The following is a 20786-nucleotide window of genomic DNA, read 5'->3' as shown; positions in this document are numbered from 1 at the left end:
GTTTTGTGTCTTCCTCTGAAGAACTGGATGCCGGACACAGCTAGACTAAGCTTTGACTAAGGTACAGGGTTGTTCTCCTACCAGTCTGATGCCTGGCAGGGCTGGCTCTGCGTGTGTGCGCACAGAGGCATGATCCTCTTCCTAGGATCCTCTGAGCTTATATCAACCTAGCAGCCTTCATCTCCCCTGCTTTTTACCTGCTACATGGGGTGTTTTTCTGTGGCTGTAATGTATACAAGGGGCTGGAGGGCATCATTTTTAGGACTCGTTGGAGAAATGGCTGCCTATGAATGCTAGAGACTGTGCTCAAAGGCTACAGAGCCTCTTTCCAGTCCTGTCTTCCCTGGATTGTAATGAAGTCACCATAAGCTGTGCATGATCCTGCCTTTGGCAGGGGGCTGGACTAGATGACCTCTGGAGGTCCCAATCTCTGTATGATTTCTATGACAATGACGGCAATTGGGACATGAGCACGTTGCCAAACAAGTGACACCATTTCCTCCCAATATGATCTCACTGCAGATTTTATAAGAGGATAAAACCCCAGTAAGAGAGGCAAGAAACTCTCCAAAAGGATCATAAGTGGATTTGTGCTGAGGTGTGGGTTATACGTAATAGGGGGGAAATGTTCCTCTAGGACCCATACAATACATTACGCCACTGCGGTGCGGGAATGTGATGGTTTTTAGGAGGCTGCCACACGGGATGGGGAAATGTGACGGCACTTTTCCATGCATTTATTCCTATTTCCAGGTCACGCAGCAGCTGAATACACCCAGCAGGTTTCTATCATTAGAAAATCCAGAAAGGAGAACGGCATAGCGTGAAACGAGGCACATCAGAGCGATCTCCCCATTCAATGAGGATTCACAGGTCTCCCCGCTGAGAGGCATACGCTGCATGTGGGGATCAAAGCTGCTGTCACACTCATCCTTATCCCAGGTAAAGACAATAAAACGATGCAGGAACCCCATCCCAAAAGAGCCACCACTGTTCAGCCCTGGGGCTTTGTACATCCAGGCACTGGGTACATTATATTATATATATATTAATTATATGCAATCACTTTGCAGCACCCAGCATCCCTATAGTATAAGGCCACCATTCCTCTCACTTCCACCATAATAGGATGGCACCATTTTCCTTTCCAAATGGGCTTCACCAGACACCTGCTCTCCCCACAAAGAGAATTATTCCTTTGGAAGGGTGCTGCTCTCCCAGCTCAGGTTTGGGGACCGTGTTCGGGAGTGTAGTTTGGTGTGCTGAGCCCTGGACAGGAGCCCTCCTCCCCAGGTGTACTGCTGTGCCTTGCGGTTACTGCACCTTGTCGGGTGTCTCCAGCCTGGCACTGAACCGAAATACTAAGAGCCCCGTTGCAGAAGCTCTATAGCTGGTGCCTCCATGCCCCGCCTGGCACCCCATCCTTCATGCCTGCATGCCCCTCAGGAGAAAAGGCATGATCCAGAACACGCTCTCTGTAGCCAGGTGTTTAGCTAGTACGTCCTAATGCCCCCCCCTTTTTTGTTATTTTAATAAAAGTGACTAAAAAGCTTTATCTTCTTACCAGAGCGCTCTGTGGACAGACTGCTGTGCCTGCTGGGGGATTTGGTTACCTCGGGAGCGTTAATGCTTATGCCGAAGTTGTTTGCCAAGCTGCTGCTAGCGGAGGAGATGGTGCTATCAGAGCCCAGGGATGTGTTGGACTGAGTGAGGGACGACTTGCGGAGCTTGTTCTTCAAGAAAAACCCCTTGGTTTTGGATTTCTTGCCCCCAAAGTCATAGTCCTCCACGTCGAAGGCTCCCATGCTGCTGGGGATGATGGCGGAGGCAGACTCCAGGTCATATTTCTTCTTCCCCTTCATCTTGTCCTTCAGCTTGCCGAAGGGCGACCGCGGCTTGTCCTTCATGGACAAGTCGAACATGCTGGCCGTCATGTTGTTACGGGTGAACTGGATCGTGACCTGGATCTCTCCTCGCTCCTTCTCCTTCTTCCCGGCCTTGGAGTGCAGCTTGTACCACCTGGAGTTTGAGAGGAGAGAGAAAAGACCCCCCCGCTTGTTATTGCCGAACCGTGACTGAGTGAGCAAGAAGGCTAGATTCTGTTTTTAAATACGACTAAGAGTATTCCCCTGTCCAAGTGCAGAGGTGCTAGACCTGATGATCTTGTAAGGTCTCTTCCAGCCCCTAACATCAATGCCCATCTAACTATAATGACTACATGACTAACGATACATTATCTTTCAACTATTTTTTGCCCAGTTTGTTGGGTTTTTTTAAATGTATACACACTCTAGCAAATTAGTGCGCTATAAATAGTTTTATATACATTTTAATACATACATATTAATATACTTATATAACATATCAATATATAGTATACCGGTTTATTACATAATATACTAATGCATAATGTGTGCATTAATATAATATATGCATAATGTAGGAATTATGGAGCGGGAGGCTGGACTTGATTCATATGATATATAATAGATGCATTATGGGGCAGGGGGCTGGGCTCAATTAATGCATTTATATTATATTATATTATATGCATTATGGGGCAGGGGGCTGGACTCAATGATCTTCCAAGATCCCTTCCAGCTCTAATGTCTATGAAAAAATCTATATATTAATGCATCTATGTAGTATTTTAATACATATATATTATACATTTATAATATATATAGTTATATTTGTTGTTGCATCAATCTCAAAATAATTAAGTATAGTGCTAGGCTCGCACTTCTGTGGAACCACCAGTCCAACCATCTTGGGTTTGGACAAGCAAATCGATCTTCCCAGTCCCCAGGCTGGGGAGACAACTTTTATCCACCCCCATTCCCTGTAAGGACAAAGACCCAAAGAGGAAGAAACAGCCTCAAAGTCCTATAGCAACTTGCTGGCGGACCCGGCCTCCTACACGTTGAGAACAAGGCACTATCCCTAGTCGCTGGAGAGGAGGAAACCCTTACTTCTTCACAAGAGATATCCCACCCCACATCCATATCACGGCTTCTTCTTGCACCAGGATGCTCTGGACAACCAGCTATAGTACATTCGTTTCCACCCTTGCTCAAGAACCTGCCTTAGATAGTCTCACGCCGCCACCCCGTGCCTCCACCTCCCCCAGTCCCAGCCGCCACTACCCTGATTTCTTTTGCCAATCAGGACAGGAAAAAAAAAATTTAAGAAAAGAGAAGTCCAATTTCTAGAGCTTGATTTGATTACAAACCTCTTGGGATTCTTTCCATGCCCAGCTGCTAAGCAAGGGAACATGTTAATGTGTTGCTAACTGGCTACCCATCGAGTAGCCCAGATGTTCTAGGGAAACACAGATGTTGCTCCCTAAGGGCAGAGGTTCCTCGTTCCATGGAGACGCTCTGGGAAACCCAGTCCCGGACCACGCAGGAGCACGGGGCTGGGAGCCATGTCACCTGAGCAAAAGAGCAAGAGCTGGCCGCTGCGGGCAGGGGGCAGCTAGGATTCGAAAGAGCTTCGATTCAAAAGGGCAGCAGACAAGAGCCAGCAGATGCAGGCAAAACGAGGACCAACAGTGGCTGGGCGTGCCATGTGAAATGCCACGTGTGTCTGAGGCATCCCACAGAAATTCTGTCCGATTTACAAGTAGCAAGAAACCTGTTGCAGACCCCTGTGCCTCGTAGTAAACGCCTGCGGAGATTCGGAGACGTGCATGCTGGCAGCACCAAAAGACACCGTTTCCCAACAGGCCCCGGGACTGCATTTGAAGGGTTATTTCCTGGGTTTTAGTTCTCCAGGTCCGTTCAGTAACGAAGCTACGGGGGCTATGAGACAGCCTCCACCCTGCCATCTTAAACAAGGACTGGTCAAAACATGGTTTAAAAATCACACTTTGTGCATCCGATTGACTATCTAAGACTCACAAAGGATCCTTCCTCATTAGGGCTTCATTACTCTAATCAGGAAAATATAAGACAACTTCTAGTTATCATACATTAATTGCAAAGGGGAGGGAAAAAAAATCAGCACGCCCGAACAGACCAGCAAAAGTCCATCAGAGAAAACGAGGACGCCAACCCCTCGTTTTTCCAGCTCACAAGGCCGGCTCGGCACTGCCTGCTCGGGGAGGGACCGGCGCCCAGCCCAGCGGCTCCGCAGGGCTGCATCCCTCCCTGGGAGGAGGGGGAGGCATGCCTGGCCGTGATCCCAAGACGGCCTGAACCCTGCCAAATCCCACCGAGCTCGATGGCAGCCGGCCCTGCGCGCCCTCAGCCCAGCCGCGCTGAACAAGGCGTCCTACGGCAGGGGTCTTGCTCCTGGGAGAGCTCCAAGCACAACGGCTCTGCGGGAACGCACCTCGCCGAGCGGGCTGGGCGCACACCCTCGCTGCTCCAAGCCAGGCTCCCACCGAAGAGTATGCACGGCCCACGCCAGAAATGCAGCACGCTGCTCTCAAGCTCCGTGTTTGCAAATCCGTGGTACGAGGCCACCCCGAAACTGCCTCCAGCTCTGGTGTGCACAGGAAACAGGCAGGGCCGTGCGCTCTGGGGATGCAAGGCAGACCTGCCCGAGATGTCTCCGCAGCAGCTCGCACGTTCAGTCGCACATGGGAGTCGGGTGTGGGCAGCTGCTACACAAAGCAAGTAACCCCGCCTGGAGAAGGGCCCGGGTCCCTCACCTCGAGGATGCCCCTACTGCCAATCAGACTCCCTCTCCGGGTGCCACCAGCGTGATCTAGATGGGGAGGATGTGACACAGAAGCAGACAGGTGTCTGCAGAGCCTATCTTCCCCCCTCCCCATCAGCTTTGCAGCCAGCTACGCCTTTCCCCGCAGCTCTGCCTGCTCCGTGGCTTCATGTGCAGGTGAGAGCTAAAAAGAAAAAAGAACAAGCCAGCAGGGCCAGACAGCACCGGCAAGGCCCGGGACACAGGTCCTGCCAGGCACCATGCGACAGTCCCGGCAGCACGGGAGGGAAGAGAACGGCTCCAAACCCCAGACTCTGCCAACTTGAAGGGAGGCTGCGGGCAACAGCATGTGCAGTAGGCACTGAGCAGCACCTGCCAGTGAATGCAAAGCTTCCCAGGGTCTCCCAGGCCTGGGTGAGGATGTAAGGAACAGAAAATGCAATCTCTGCCCTGCGCCTGGTGCTACCATCTGCACCCAGGCAGCTAAAGCACTTATTTTTAAGGCATGTGCACCTGCACTGCTTGCCCAGGGGGGTCAGCTCTTCCATGGCATTCGTGTTTCTCCACTTCATTAGCAGTACGGGTGACGTGATCAGGCCTCATAGGCTCCGGCTAGGGCAATTCTGGATGGAACCAGTGCTAACTAGGCAGCCTGCAATCTTCCCTCTGCATTGGCCAGGGCCTGCGGCGTTTCAGCAGGGTACTGCCCAGCCAGCCCCTGCCTCTCACGAGAGAGAAGTGCGCTGAGATCACCCAAGTGATGGTGATGAGTGTTGCTCCCTGGTCAGCCTCCACGCTCCATCCCTCTCACGGTTTGGCTGGAGGGTGGCAGCATTCGCCCCTTCTTGCCACGTTGCCACATCCTGCCCAAGCAACGGCTCCATATCAGCAGCGCTGCAACTCCCCTCTGCCCCTCAGAGGGACGGCGGGTGTGAAGTGGGCAGAGATTCCCACCCCAGCCCTACTTCTTAAGGTGTTAGAATATGTGAATGTGCACAATTTAAACTTCTCTTTGCAGAGAAAGTCGAACAGAGCTGCACTGCAATTTCAATGAGCCAGAGAGCCAGGCTGACAAGCTCAAAGTACAAGTGCCGCATTCCAGCAACCAGGGACGCTGCTGAGGAGGAGACTGCAGAGGAAGCACGGTTGGGTTGGCACCCTGAAGCAAGAAGTCCCTGCCTCTGGGCTTGTCTAGGGGGAAAACGCACGGTGCCCGACACTAGCCTCCCTCCTGGCCAGAGCACTGGATGTGCCAGGCACCTCAGTGGACAATGCAACGTAGCTTAGTACATGGGTAAACTTCAGGATGTTTCTTCTAAGGCTCCTCTCCCAATGCAAAAATGCTCTGCTTTGCCTGAGTGGGTAGGTCAGCAGGTTCAAGCTCAGAGTTATGCTGAATGTACAATTAAGCAGGTCCGCAGAGAGCAGTCACGAGGGCCGGCGTGCCGAGAAGTCATGCCCCCTTCACAGACCTCCACCTGCCTGCAATGCACTTTCCCACACAGGCATCGGCAGTCCAGATGTGCCAGTGCTTTCCCTGACACTGGCAGCACTGCCCATGCCACATCTGTCTGAGAAGGGCATCCCATAAGAGGCCCCAGACTGCATACGGAGGGGGTCGCACATACAACGGTGTTACTCCCTAGCAAGTCAAGGATGTCACGTTTCTGGGGGGCAGTGACCTCTGACCCACTGGCAGCCCCCTTATAAGCCTGTCACTTAGGGATCCAGCCCCTAACCATCCCCTTACTACAGCAGGCACCCCCCGCACGGTTAAAGACCTGGGAGAGAGGGGAAAGGAGGGCTGCAGCCCCTTCTTACAATGCTTTGCAATTATCCCAGTGCGTCAAGCACCTGCAATTCTGCTCCCTCGCAAGGGCAGTGCCCCGACCAGCTCTCCTACGGCATGGTATTACTGATTTACAATAGCTGTCGAAGATATGGTCCATGAGCCACATCTTGCCCATGGAGCCCCAACACCCAGCCTGCAGAGCTGCTTGTGGGTCTCTGGTTAGACCAGGGATGGGCCAGATCAGGGATCCTCACCGGTCCACGGCAGGTCTCTCGGCCTCGCGTGGTGCAGCTGGTCCCGCTGCCCCCAGCCGTGCAACAGGGCTGGGGCCTGCAACAGTTCACCAAAACTCCCTAAGTGGCCCTCTGGCTGAAATAATTGCCCACCCCGGGTTAGACCCATGCGCTACAAGTGGCGTGCCCCAAACCAGTCCATTTGCACATAGGTCACACCGCCTCACGCAGTGCTCTCCCCAAACCAGCCCTCCACACTGGATCCGTCGCAAGGAGCCTGCCTGGCCCGAAAACCAGCCCCATGCTCCCCGTCCCCCAGAGCAAGGAGGTTTGCATAACCTGTCCAAGGAACGCGCCTGAGCCAACACCCTCACGATCGCAGACTCCACGGCAAACCCACCCGCCTGGCCAGGAACGTGACGCTTGGACGCATCCGCGCACACCCCTCTCCCTACCCAGCTGAGCCCATGTTTCCCAAACTTTTGATACCTCCAGCACACTTTTTTCTGGACTATAATTGGCAGCACACAGCACTCCCCAGTCTGGATCTGGTCTATGGGCCCAATCCTGCCTGCGGTGCTAGCCCAGCTGGGGCTGGACTCCTGCATGCAAGGCCAGCACAGCCGGGGCCCAATCCAGCTGCGTAGGAATGGTGTAGCTGAAGCCTGATCCTTCCACATGGGGCTGGATGGGGCTCATAGGACAGACCCCGGCCGTGGGTAAATCCATCCCGGCTCCAAACCGTCTTCCCCTGGCTGCACCGAGCCAGAAAGGACGTCAGCAGGAAAGCCAGTGTGTGGTTTGTGTGTCTGAGGCCCCCCAAAGTCCAGGGTGGGTCAAAACCCACACGTGGTTGTGTTTGAGCTTGTCAATAGCTCAGCCACAGCTGCACAGAGACCCACGGGGCTCGCAAACAGATCACAGCTTACCAGTTCAGGGAGGTCATTTTTGCAGTTGTGCTGACCTCCCTGAGCCTCGCCACCTTCCTCCCCCACATATCTGCTGGCTTCATGTGGAAGAGCAATCACCAAACCTGTCAGCAATTAAAAGTCAGCCAAGAAATGCACTGGAGCCACAAAAGAGCGACTCCAATGTGATGGTCAGAAGAGCAGCGGTACCCAAGGAAGGCAGGGGGGATGCTAGGAAGCGCTCTCGCGCGCCGAGGATGGTTCAGCACTCCCACAAGCTGCCACGGAGGCCGTGGGAGTCGGTCGCAATCAAAGGCTTGCGTTACGGTCTGGGGGTGCTTTTCTGACAGCAGATGGTCCTTTTAAATAGAGGAAGAGGAGGAGGGCAGGATTAACTAGGACCTTTTCTGAGTAAATAGCCTCATCCCATGGGAGGTTTTATTTTGGTGAACAATCACTGCTCACACATTCCACCGTAACATTAGTCTTTTAAGGCCTCCTGCAAGCCAGTATGTCTACAGACCCCGGGAAAAACGTAGGAGCAATTCCCGCGCACCTTCCAGGATGGCTACTGCTGTCTCTGGTGCGTTCACAAGGCCGTTCCTTGCTCCAGTGGAAAGAAAAGTCAGGCTGGAAAGACCCCAGGTTACACGCTTTGCTGTCCGCTGATCCCTTCCAAATGAGCAGGACTGGGGGGTGGGTAACAGGAATGAAGCACAGCTGGAGCCCACTGCTTCCCAGCTGCTACGGGAGCACGAAGTCCGTTTTGCTTCTAAGCCAAGCGTAGTTTCCAACTCTATGACCTCAGGAAAGTCAGATTTCCGACTGAAGTTTGCCCGTGAACCTGCTCAACAAGGTTTGTGTCAGGGGCAAACAAGGCCTAGAATCAAGTCCCTAAGGAAACAGCCCCGCACCAGCCCTGGGAGATGCATCAGGTGCATCGCTCTTCAGCACGGACGGCATCGGCTTTAGGATCCTCGTGCACCCGATACAAGCCAGGCGGAGTTGGAGAGCAGCAGCCATGTCTGTTGGCGCCAGGCAGCCCACAGCAGGAGGAAACAGAGCAAGAGATAGCTCTTCCCTACTGATAGTACCTTTGCAAAGGGAATTTCCAAAGAGGACGACACCCTTTCCGGCACGGTAGGAACAAATGAAGCTCTTGAAGCCTCCCCATGGCCCAAATGGGTGCCTGCCCCAGGGGAAAGGGAACAGCACCATGGCAGTGGCGGCAGAAGCCTGCCTGGGATGCTCTTTTCCCAGCTCTGCCACTGAATAACTGTGCAACCTTTGGGAAGTTACTTCGTCTCTGCCAGCCCCTTTATAAAGCACCCAGAGACGGGCAGATCAGCGCAGGATGGAGCCTCCTCAGAGCAGCCTGGCTCAGTCGCCCACCTCTTCTCTGGTCTCGCTTAAAAGCACCAGCTCAGTCGCCGACTGTGCCCCAGCCCCAGCCCTCACGTCTCTGCATCCCTGTACTCAGCCACATCACAAGCACTGAGGTTATTTTCTCTCTCCCAGGGAAATCCCACTGAGATCCAGGGGAGAACCAAACTGCCCTTGATTTCAGCAGCTGTAAATCCATCGGTCCAGCTCCTTAACCCCGTTTGTTCTTCGCCCCTTTGGCTCCCTCCAATGCAATGCCCATCCCCAATGGATGCAAGCTCCCCACTGGCACCCAATGCTCTCCGCGCGCTCTACTGCCTAAAAAATGTCTACATTTGAGCAGCATCTGACCTAGCCCATGTGAGCTAGCAAAAAACAGGGGTGAGAAAAAGCATAGGGAAAGAGAAAGATCGGCCCTCTGCAGAGCCCCTGGACATAAACAAAGGCAGCGGGTGCCAAGAAGCCATTAGGAAAACAGCAGCAGGTGAGTCACGCCGAATCTTTCCAACATGGTTTGGAGGAAATAGCGGCCAAAGAAAATAGGATTTTATGAGCATGTTGCTCAGTTTGCAACAGGAGCTGGAAAGAGCTCGGCCTCATGGAAAGGATGTGGCAAACTGCAAGAGGAAGGCTATCAGCTTGTGGGACATGCAAGTCAGTCTTTTTTTTAAGTGCAAACATCTCCATGTAATAGAGAGGCAGGGTGCATCGATCTGGCAGGACAGCGCTGTGCTCCAACGCCGTGGTTCTCAACCGGGTCACTCAGGACGCCCCTCGTTAGGCTCCAGGCACTCCTGGCAACACCCAAAAAAAGTGCAATTCTTCTGCTGTAAGGAACTGGGAAAGTCTGTCGCAGGGCAGCGTGTTTTGGACATGCTGGATTCCTGCTTGAAATCCCTGGGTTTCTCTCGTCAGTGTCTGCACACCTCATAGTGCTAACATTGGGATCGAGAAGGATCTAATGGCACCCTGGTTGAGAATCACTGGTCTAAGGAGAGAAAAAGACACAACTGCCTCTTAATCAACTGCCTTGATACCTGGATAGCAACGGTTCTCTTCGGCTGCATTAATGCAGGGTTTTTTTGTAATTCCAGCTGTTTTAGACACAACATGCAGGTTTTAGCCGACAGAAGCATCAAAGAAGGGGGCATGTTGCTAATATAATCCGTGCAGGTCATGCTAAGAACTATTTCCAGCAATACGAGATAAGAAAGCAAACCGGCAGTTTCAGAAGCCAACGCTAGCTTACAACATAACACGTCTACTAGCTGCATTTAAAAGGGGAAGCGCAAAGACAAACACAGCCCAAACGTCAGGCTCAGTTTTAAAGAAAAAGCATCGAAGAGGAAGACAAGCGCCTGCTTCGGTGAGGAGCCTTGGCAGCACGCTGCACAATGGTGGCTAGTCTCATGCCAGTTGGATCAGACCTCCTTCCCCTGTGTTACAAGAGCTCTGCAAATTTAGGGCACCACATGACTGTTTGGGAGGGTCAGATGTTTCCACCCCTTTCTGGAAAGCAACCCAGTGGGAGCAGCTCCAGAGCAAACGCTCCCAAGCAGCGTTTGCTCCCCAACAGAGCCGGAGAATCTCGCAGGCTCGAGGGGCAAGACCCTGCAAAAAGACTGAGTTCAGGACCTACCATGACAGGGGCTCTCCTCTTCCTATTACCTTGTCCTTCCTCCTTCCCCCCTACACCTTACATCCTGTTCTCCCATGGTCCCCACTTTGATGCACCTGCAGATGTGCTCCACTCATCCCACCACCTGCCACCACGCACCCGTGGTCATCTTCCTCTTGCGTCTTCCCCCTGTCCCCTCCCGATGCACGAAGCGACCCAGGACGTCTTCAAGTACCCCGACCACATCCAACCTGCACCTCCCGTCCCTCATCTTACCTAGCGATCCCCAACATCACGGCATCCCAGAACTGACAGAGGCCAGGTCTCCATTCACGCCATGCTCCACATCCCATCCTCCCTCGCTCAACCCAGGACTGGGTTTTTTGGGCTTGGATTAGAAGTCCTCACAGGCTATGTGCAGCATCGTGCATATGTGGTGCTGTGCACAGACACAGGGGAGACTCCGAGTTATTGGTACCCACCTGGTAGGGGATGCAGGGCTGTGCACGGACCAAAGGGCAGCTCCATCCCTGGCCAGGAGCTGTGCATGGACCGAAAGGGAAGCTAAATCATCCTTTCTCTACCCCAGCTCTTAGGTGGGGTCTTAGCACGACTGCTCCATCCAGGCTGGTGCTTGTAGACAGGGCTCTCAGCCTGCTCCATCCAGGCAGGCAGCGTGGTGACCTCCTGCCCCCCCCCCCCCCCGACCTGGCCCATCCAGGCGAGGTGCCCACAAGAAAAGCTGGGACAAGGGCCACATGCTCAGCATGGAGCGAGCCCCAGCCTTGGGCACTCAGGCTGCTCTGGGAGGTTGATATCCACAGACATTAGTGCTGGATCTATGGAAGATGCATCTCCGGCTCCGATCCAAGCCACGAGCTGACCACAGAGGTTCAGCCAGCAGCTCTGATGCCCTGCCCCTATTTTCCATACTTCCCAGAGGATGACTCCCAGCCTCGCTGTCTCGAGGACAGGACAGCACAGCTTCCAGCAGCAAGAGGGTCCCCCTGACGTCCGTGCACAGGGCAATGCCCGCAGCCCCCTGCACCCGATCCTTCCTGCTCCTGGATCCAGCCATGACCCTAATGCCTGCAAGCCAAAGCCAGAAGGGAAACTCCCTACGCAGAAAATATGACCCAGGCTTACAAGTGCTGCAGCCCGCCAAGGAGAGACTGGACACCCAGAATAGTCTCCCCGCAGGGACTGGGAAGCTTGAGAGGACACAAAGCGAGAGGATGGGGCTCCAAGCAAGGCAAGTTCATGCTACCCAGGCTGCAGAAGGTGACAACCCTCTGCCTCCAGCACCCCAGACTGAATGGCAACGCGGTACATTATCAATGCGGCAATGCAAGTTGACAGCGAAGATGCAACCGTCTGTGGGGAAGAGGATGGGGGGGGAAAAGCACAGACCCTACGACGAAGAGGACAGGTTTATGCCTGGCAGTCTAGAGCTCCCTGCTATGGCCTGGAAGGCAGCAGCGTTCACTGCGCCCTCCTTCCCCCAAAAACCGCCTGCAAACTTTCCAAGGGCAAAGCATTGCCTACAGCACCGGGGAATGGGAGTTTAGGATCAAGCTCGCTCCACAACAGCCCATATCTAAGCTTGTGGGCCCAACCCAGACCCCCTCCTGCAGCAGGGTCTGCCGTGGGGGACGCTGCTGGCATTTGCTCCCCAGTCCTTGCTAGCGTGGGACTGCAAAAACACAGTGAAAACCTGGCTCCCATAGGAGCTTTGCAGCTCAGAAACTTGTTAAAGCCACTTCAAAGGTCTGTCGCTGCCCTGACACAGGGGCCGGCCGGTCCCACGGCCCTGCATAGGGAGGGAGCAAGGCATGCAGAAAGTGCAGCCCTAGAGCCTGGCCAGGCAGACGGGGTCACAGCCAAGAGCATCGCCCACGCACGCCTCTGATGTGACGGTCTACCTGTGCCAGCAAACGCTGGCCTGAGCGTGCTCACCGGAGGAACTGGCCTCTTTGGCGGGGGTAACCTGCAGGTCCCTGGGTTGGCGGCCTGCAGGGCTCCCACCACCACCCCCTAAGCAAAGAGGATTTGGAGAAAGAAATGCTCGGATGACTGCAGGAGACTCAGCCATCGACCCCCGGCTCTGCATCTCTCCTGCCTGGCCGCGTCGGGGCAGGTCGGCGTGGCCATCGCAAGCCAGAGCTCAGTGCAGAGAGCAGCTGCCGGGGCTGGCACGCCCTGCACGCAGACCAAGCGAGGCAGCGCCCAGCTCTAGGACGCAGGGAGCAGGACCGGAGTCAGGACAGCCATAGGCAGTGTTGGGACCCCGGTGCTGAGCATCGAGGAGTCTGAATGCCATCAGTCACTCACCTCTGATGTCTCTGCCGGGTTCGCTTCTCATTATTGCCGCACTTCGATTCCATCTCTTCCAACCTCCAACTAGCTTGAACTTCCCGGCCCTTTATTCTCCCTCCAAAATGTTCTGCCTCCAATGATCTCCCTTGCAGATTTTGCTTGCAATGCATGGCATGGGGGCCAAGGGAGCAGGTGGTGGCAGGAAGAGGGCTGGGGAACAAGAGCAAGTGCCTCCATATTTCCAATCTGTTGCAACTTGAGCTATTGCTCTTAGTCCTGTCTCGTGCAGCTGCAGAGAAAAGCCCGTCTCCAGCCCCTCTATAATCACCCGTCAGGTATTTGGTGACTTATCAAAATGCCTATCAGCCTTTTCTTCTCCAAACTAAATAACTCTGGTTCTTTCAGCCTTTGCTCATCAGTCTTGCGTCCTTGGGGGCAGCAGAAGAGAGAGACAAGGAGGCAGCTGGGAGTGATTACAACATGCCTAGGAGGACTGGGCCAGCTGGTGCAGATAACTGGCTACCCACAGGGAATTAAAAGGCTCCTGAGGGAAGGGAGAGACAGGGAGGAAAGAGGAACCAGGCTAGTGGTGGTTGAACTGATCCAAACTACTTCTTGGGGTCTGGAAAGATCCCCAAGGCTGCAAAGCAGCTGCACCACTGAGGACCAGAGTCGGAGCGAGATGGAGAAGGAGGACGGTAGTGCAGAGGGAGCAGCCATGAGCTGGAGGCAGCTTCTCAGGGCTAGAGGAGATTCAGGACTGTGCGCGTCCTGTATGGACCATGCTAAGTTTGTGGGACTGACTTCTGGTGTCCCCGAGAGGCTGTCATGCCCAGGAAATAAAGACCCGTGTGAAGTTGAAGCAATAACCTCGAACCTGCTACAACAGCCTCAAGGATTTCCATCCTCCTGGTCCCCAGGACAGCGCAAGTCTCCCTTCTCCTGCCCTAGCCCCATTGCGCTTGCTCTGATAACACGCGGTGCTTGCAGGCGGTTACTGGAAGCAGAGTCTAGCATCCAACAAAGGAAAACACCTGGCACCAGAACAAGTGCCCTGAAGCTGTCGAGTCCGGGAACCGAGGCTGCGGGAGGATGCTGAGGGACCAGTTTTTGCTCCAGGTCAGCGCCTGGCTCTCTGCCACCTTGGAGGCGCGCGAATGACCTAGATAAAGAAGGCCACGGAAAGGAGCACGAGGCTCATCGTCATGCTGGGAGCGTGACGCCTGCAGATCAATGCTTTCCCCTTGCAGCTAGGCCGTCTGCTGACATCTGGGACCCCAAATTGGGGTCCTGCGATACCTTCCAGGGAACGACGGACCCTGTCACCAGCCGAAGCATCATCCGCCACAGAACGGCGAAGCAGGACAAGTGGGCCTCTTTCCTGACCTCATGGGTGAATTAGGGCCAGCCACTTCCCTCCGTGCCTCAGTTTCCCCTGCTACAAAAAAGGGCTCCATCAATCTCACTGGAGTAAAGAGAGGACTCGGGCGACCCACAAAATCCTGGAAAGGTCTGGATGAATATTTAGATACCAACACGTTGAAGGTCTGATTTTAGGGGCTGAGGATCTGCATCTCAGGCCCTTCGTCACAGTATGTAGAAACCAAGGGATGGGAGGCAGCAACGTGACCATGGGGAGCTGCAAGGCGGTGCAACCCCTCATCTCCAGGTGCACCCCCTTGACTGTCTTTACGGGGGAGCTGCCGGCTCAACACAAAAGCCACAAACCATGCGTGCTGCTCCCACCACCGCCCTTTGAGTAGTGCTCCTCGCCTCAGGAACTCGGCCTCACGGCTCCCTTCTCAACATCCCTAATGCTGCAGGAGTGTGCATCCAGCCCCCGTGCAAACAAGAAAAAGAAAAAAGAAAGGCACTGAGCACCTGCCTTCGCTCTCCTCATTAACTGATGATGAAGGTTGGGCAGGTTTCTCAGACTTAGCAATTCAGATCTCGGCTGTACCAGGCAACTCCGGCATCCCCAGCAAGAGAAGGGCAAGCATCAGAGCAAAGTAAATGAGTCTGAAGAAAAAAAAAAATAGAGATGCACACACACGCACTTTTGGGTCACTTAACACCCAAGTAATCCCAGGTCTAATCCGTGCCTGGAGAAGGAGAAAGTCTGCTCAAGACTCAGTACATCCTCTGTCAAACCAGCCGAGACTACGTACCCCTGGGGCGGGAGTGTATACACACAGAATCGGGATAGCGATATATGGATTTATCTCCACCTACGCATGGGTATAGGTATCTATATCCCCATTCTGCCCCTGGAATAGCTACCGCAGGGCTTTAGGGGAAGAGAGAAGACAAAGGTAAAATAGCTCAAACCCTGTTTCTAAGAAGCCTCTTCGAAGGCACCTTGAAGCTGCATGAGAGGCAACATCCCCCAAACCCACGATCTTAGGAAATATTTGCACCCTGTCAGTGTTATCACAGCCCGGTGTCACACCCCCTCACCGTGCCCGGCCGGGCTACATCCAGCACTGACAGGGAATAAGATGCTCTGATAAAGGAGAAAGCTGGCACGGCCCCCGCCACCCCCCAGGGACATCACGGCACAGCCACTTTGCATCTGCTGTGGGACAAGTCTGCCCTTTGACTCCAGACCACTGGCCAGGACAGAGGCAGCCCTAAAAAAGTTTCTAGGGTCCCGCAGGACCCCCAGCCGGGGCTGCTCACCCTCCCCATGTGCTCCAGCTCTGCCCCTGGCAGCTGCCAGCTCTGGCTTCTCGGGCCTGCAAGCCACTCGGGTCTGCAACACGTGATGCTTGCACAGAGCTGCTGGAGACGGGCCGGAGCCTCCCAGCGATGGAAAATCCCCGTGCGAGTCACCACCACCACCCTCAGCTGTTTTTACCGTGCAGCTGGCAGGGCCCTCGCCGGCCCAGAATAGCAGGCTCACGAGGCAGCTGCTGCCTGGACAGAAACTGCTCTTCTCATTGCTCCAGGGGGGATGTTTTTGAGGAGGGGGGTTCCCAAGTGTCAGCTGCAGGCATCTTCCCCACAGCAAGCACTGGGGGCTCTGTCCTGCACAGATGGAGAAACTGAGGCGGCCTCGAGTCTTGTCCGGGCCTCCAGACTTTGGCTCTTTCACTTTTTAAACCTATGATGTTATAAACTTAAAACATGCGCACACACACACATTTCCTCCTGCTATCTTTTTAGCATCTGTAATCACAAGATCAAAACTTCCACGCTTTCTCTCACCTACTAGGGCCTAATGATTTTGAGAGTTAAAAAACAAACAAACAAACAAAAAAAAACCACCCCAAAAACACAACTTTAAGCTTAATTTCCGTAAGTGCTATTAACCCTTCTGCACCTAAGCCCCTTCCAAAAAATACACACATGCCAGAGACCCATTTGGGAACCATTTCCCTCGCCACCTGGCACTGCAACTGCAAGGGAAGGAAAACCAAGCGGATCTCCCGCAAGCCTGCAACAGAAGCCCACAAAAGACAAAGTCCTGGGATGCGGAGAGGAAGGGAGCTGGTTCCCCACCACCAATTTCTGGGGAGCATCGAGGGGCTGGTTCAGAGGCAACCAGGGTGACATGCCTCTTACAGGAGCAACCAGGAGCACATGAGCCAGAATTATTCAGGAGGGGAGAAAAAAAAAATTAAAAAGCATGCGATGGAAAAACCACCTCAGCAAGTCACTTATTTTACAGGCTGGTTTCAGGCAATGTTATTCCAACGTGGGCAAGTTTTTCCAGCCTGTGGGTTTATTTCATTTCGGTTTAAAAGCCCATGTGTTGTAAGCCAAGCTCCTTGTGCTCCCCAGAGCCTGGGAGGAATATAAATAGAGGCGGCCTCACAGCACAGCCTGCTCCCAGCAGATAGGAGAAGAATGGAGAGATAATGCCAGCTGGAAAGTGGTTTTCCTCCCTGACCGGTCCTTTGAGAACGGCTTACACAGGATCATTTCTGCAGGGCGTTAGCTGGATTCAGACGCGCTCCGATCCGACGGCCCGGGTGCAGCTCTCTGAACGCACCACGGCTCTTTGCTCCCAAACGGCACGCGGGGCCAGGGGCCAGCCACCGCCGCAGCACGGTGAAGTGATGGACACGGCAGCCAGACCCTCCGCTGCAAGGGGCCGCATTGGAAGTGCTGCTTTACTCTGGGGAAACAAACCGGGTGAGAGCTAGCAGAGAGGCTCTCCCCATCCCTCGCAGCCAGCACTGTGGGTTTTGAGGTTAAGGCTCACCTTTTTTTTTCTTTTTGCAAGCGAACAAGGGCAAGAGACCCCGCGCTCTCAGGACCCAGTCCAGGGCTGCAGGTTTTGGAGCATTCACTCCCACTTCCAGACCTGAATCTGCGGCTCCCTTGCACTAACCCAAACCCCAGACAGGGGTTTTTGTCTCCATCATCCGAAGGGCCAGATGGGGAGCAGGCATCCCGTGCAGGATGCCGACCTCCCTGCAGCACTCGCAACGGCACGGCTGAGCAAATGCCAGGCGAGGCCAATGCCCTGCAGAATGACTCGGGTCAGGGGCTTTCAGGCCCAGAAGGGGACAGACCACAACTTCTGTGCATGCAGCTATTTCCCCAGCACCCAAAAAACCATCAGAAAATACCCAGCAGCAAGAGCACAGCGGTGCACTGGCTCCGCCTGTGCCCAGGTGCCGAGGGACCCGAGCATCCAACCTATCGGTCGGGCAATGCATGAGTGGTACGGGGCTATGAATGGACCCGGGTCCCTCGGACAGAAGCACATCTGGATATCGGTCCCTTTACAACCAGGATGCTGCTCCCCGAGCAGGCAAAAGCCATCAGCAGGAGGAAGCAGAACAAGGCACTGCCCCTCCTTTTACTTGAGAACCAGCCACAAATTAAGGACGTGGCACCCTTCCCGAGGGATGCTGCCGGGGGTAGCAGCTGCCAATAGACAAGGTCGGTCCAGCTCTGGAGGGGGCACCCCACAGCATCGGCTCACCAGAGACCCATTATCTAGTTACGGTCTCCTACAACAGCGATGCAAAATCCCCACTCGGGGAGGGGAAGCAGAGGCTGGGTAGGGTCGGGGTCCTCCAGGCCTTGAGACCCAAATCTTCGTTGTGTGCTCATAGTGCAACCACAGCCTTGACTCGAGCAACACCACTTCATCCATTTGCCTTGGAAAGCTACTGCTCCGCTGATGAGGCCGGGGGTTATCCCCACGTGTCCCACACAGAGCAGAAGTAGCCGGGGAAGTGGGATTATTCTGTATAGGAAGGAACTGGGCAAAAAGGTCTGTTTGGGGCCAAAAAGGCAGAGTGAGTTAACATTTCGCTCCCCTCGGGGGACACATTTGCAGCAAGGGACTCTGAACCGCAGCACACAATCCCCTGCTAGCAGGGACAGCTGGTGCCACTGGGCCCAGGCAGAGTACGCTGGATCAGCCCGTGCTTACTAACCACTGACTGGGGGCAGGCGTGAATGCATCCAGTGCTGGGGCGTTACACAAGAAGGGGGTAACCAGGAAAGATTTCACTGGGGCTTTTCCATGGGGCTGAGTGTAAGGAGATAACGGAGGGGGTGCAACGAGCAGCGCCCCCGGACTGCATGTCTTCCTGCAGCATTTGGAGCAGCTTGCACCGTGGGCAACAACCCCTGCCCTTTGCAGCTGTGGACCAGCATCAGCAGAAGCTCCCGTGGCTGCCACAGCAGTTTTCCTAGACCCACAGTGCCAAGGCCTGCGTGCGAAGGGGCAGGAGGGGCAGGATGAAGGAGGAACCACATCCCCTAAACTTACGGTAGACACCCACCTGCTCCCTGAGCTGCAGAAGAGACCGCGGGGTCCTGCCACTGCAGGAAAGGCCACGCTACTGGCATTTGGCAAGTCCCCTGAACCAGTGTGATGGGAGGCACCGTGACCAGCTGCCGTGCAAGACGCACCGTGGAAAGGAGCCTTTATTGCCAAGCCATTGTTAAGAGTGCAGTTGATATCTGGGAGGCGATGCTTAATTAACCCAATTGTAATGGGAGAGCAGGTGCTGGGACACACAGCAGGCAGGGCGAGATCCTGGCTTGCCCAACGCTCATCTGGTCCTTATCAGTCCCACGCCAGGCATTGCTGCCGGACAACGGCAGAGAGTGGAAGAGACCAAAAAAAGCCCCAGCACTTCCAACCCACTGTAAAAAATGATGCACTGAATAAGCAGGGGGGGTGCCAGCTTTTCTGGCCATTGCCGATATAGGAAAGGACCAGATGAAGTATTAGCCGAGAGTTTCCAGCTGTCGCAACGGAAGGGCATAAGCAGAGGTTTAGCCTCCTCCGTTTTGCCCGTGGCAAGGCGCAGAACGCGGCTGGTATTTGGGGCTCTGCCTCGCAGCTGCACATCTGGAGCAGCAATGTTGGGATCGGCGTGCCAGTGGCTGCCTCTGAACATGCATACAATGGCCCAGAGTCCCCTATTCCTGACCCAGGACTTTTGCTCAGTAGCTCCGACACGCAACCGAGCCCCGCAGGGAATACGGAGCCCGATCATCCACCCCGTGGAGGGGGGAAACTTCTGGCCTTTCTCCATACCATTCCCCCTTCAAGTCACAACCTGCAGCAGGTTCCCCAGCTAGCTGAGCCAAGGGTCCTGCCTCGCTGTGCACTCCAAGGGGGGAATAATCCAGCCTTGGGTTTATCCCATTTGTCCCAGGCTGCAGCTCAGCAGCACAGCAGCTTGAAATGGCAATTAACTCAAATTAGCCCCGACTGTCCCAGGCAAAGAAGTGTCATCTCAGACACTTAAAAGTGGGAAAACGGGCTTGAACCTCTGTAGGATCCCAGAAGAAAAGCTTTGTCCCCAGAGAAATCTGTTTTTAGCTCCAACCCGGAGCAGCAGGCCAGGCCGCTGCAGCAGCGCCGCAGGACGGCACGGGAGCCGTTTACAGTCTGCAGCAGCCTTACATAATAAAGGGGAAGAAGAGATTAGTGTTCAAAGCACCGCACTGCACAAGCATGCAAAGCATGCGAAGCATTCGGACCTTAATGACTGCAAGGAGGGACGGCATCTAGGAGGGGAGCGCTGGCTGTTCGGATACCAGCCGAGCACGACTCCTGCGGCCCGCACGCGGGACAGCGGACATAAGTCAAGTCGTTTTTTAGCCGAGTGTCGACGGGACCGCATGACATGCCGCTGCCTTGCTAAACTGCTCGGCTAGGAAGCAGCTCGCAGGCGCATGCCCCATTGCTCGTTCATCCCATCAGCACGTTCGGTAACCAGCTCTGGGCCGTAAATCACGCACGTGGCACACTACGGCCACCTGACCGAGAGCAGCTGAGCGGCGCGCAGGTCGGAGCTAGCAACAGCTGTGGAGCAGGGCCGTGGCCCGCCGCCCAAGAGGAAATGCCTTAATTATTCCCTTTCATGAACGCCTCCCTTTGGCTGCCTTTCCAGCTAAAATGGGATCGGCTGCACACATGCCGTTGCTCTCCATCGGACGGACGGGGCCAGTCCAAAGGCCTCAGAGGAGATGCATGCAAGGCCAGCAATGCCTTGGAAGCTCATCCTCCAAAAAAAGATGCAAAAGTTGCACCTCTTGTTCCAGCCGGTCGGTGTGTATTAACCCGAAAGCAACGGCAAGACGCTAGAGCCGACAGGGCGTTTTTATTTCAGTCGAAGTTAAGCTGTCCTGTGGAAGTCCCTGCCTCTGCAGAAAGGCTAACAAGTTTAAATTCAGCATTCGCCAGAAAACTGTCTACATCAGGGTTTACTAGGGGGAGAGCGACCAGCACAAGAGGTCAGGAAACTTCCCCCCCTAAAGCATCAAGTATTGGACACCAAGGCAGGACCCTCAGCTGGCAGGGATGACCCATTTCTCAGCAAGGCAGCTCGAGTTCAACCCAAATAATGGGTGGAAACCACCCAGACCTGCTATCGCCCAATGGCAGGGAC

The 20786-nt window shown here is 54.6% G+C and overlaps 1 protein-coding gene across 3 annotated transcripts in view; it reads right to left on the bottom strand.

The window, feature by feature from the left end:
- The window catches only part of RAB11FIP5 (RAB11 family interacting protein 5), a 78399-nt gene that overhangs the window by 38250 nt on the left and 19363 nt on the right, over positions 1 to 20786 (bottom strand). For all 3 annotated transcript variants that reach the window (XM_090035122.1, XM_090035123.1, XM_090035124.1), the window contains exon 2: positions 1565 to 2019. In XM_090035122.1, the coding sequence (XP_089891248.1) occupies positions 1565 to 2019 (455 nt within the window). The remainder of the gene's footprint in view (positions 1 to 1564; positions 2020 to 20786) is intronic.

The sequence above is a fragment of the Crocodylus siamensis genome, chromosome 2, assembly GCF_052110815.1.
Source record: "Crocodylus siamensis isolate JL-2025a chromosome 2, ASM5211081v1, whole genome shotgun sequence".
In the NCBI taxonomy this organism is placed as follows: domain Eukaryota; kingdom Metazoa; phylum Chordata; order Crocodylia; family Crocodylidae; genus Crocodylus; species Crocodylus siamensis.
This window is presented reverse-complemented; position numbering and strand designations above follow the sequence as displayed.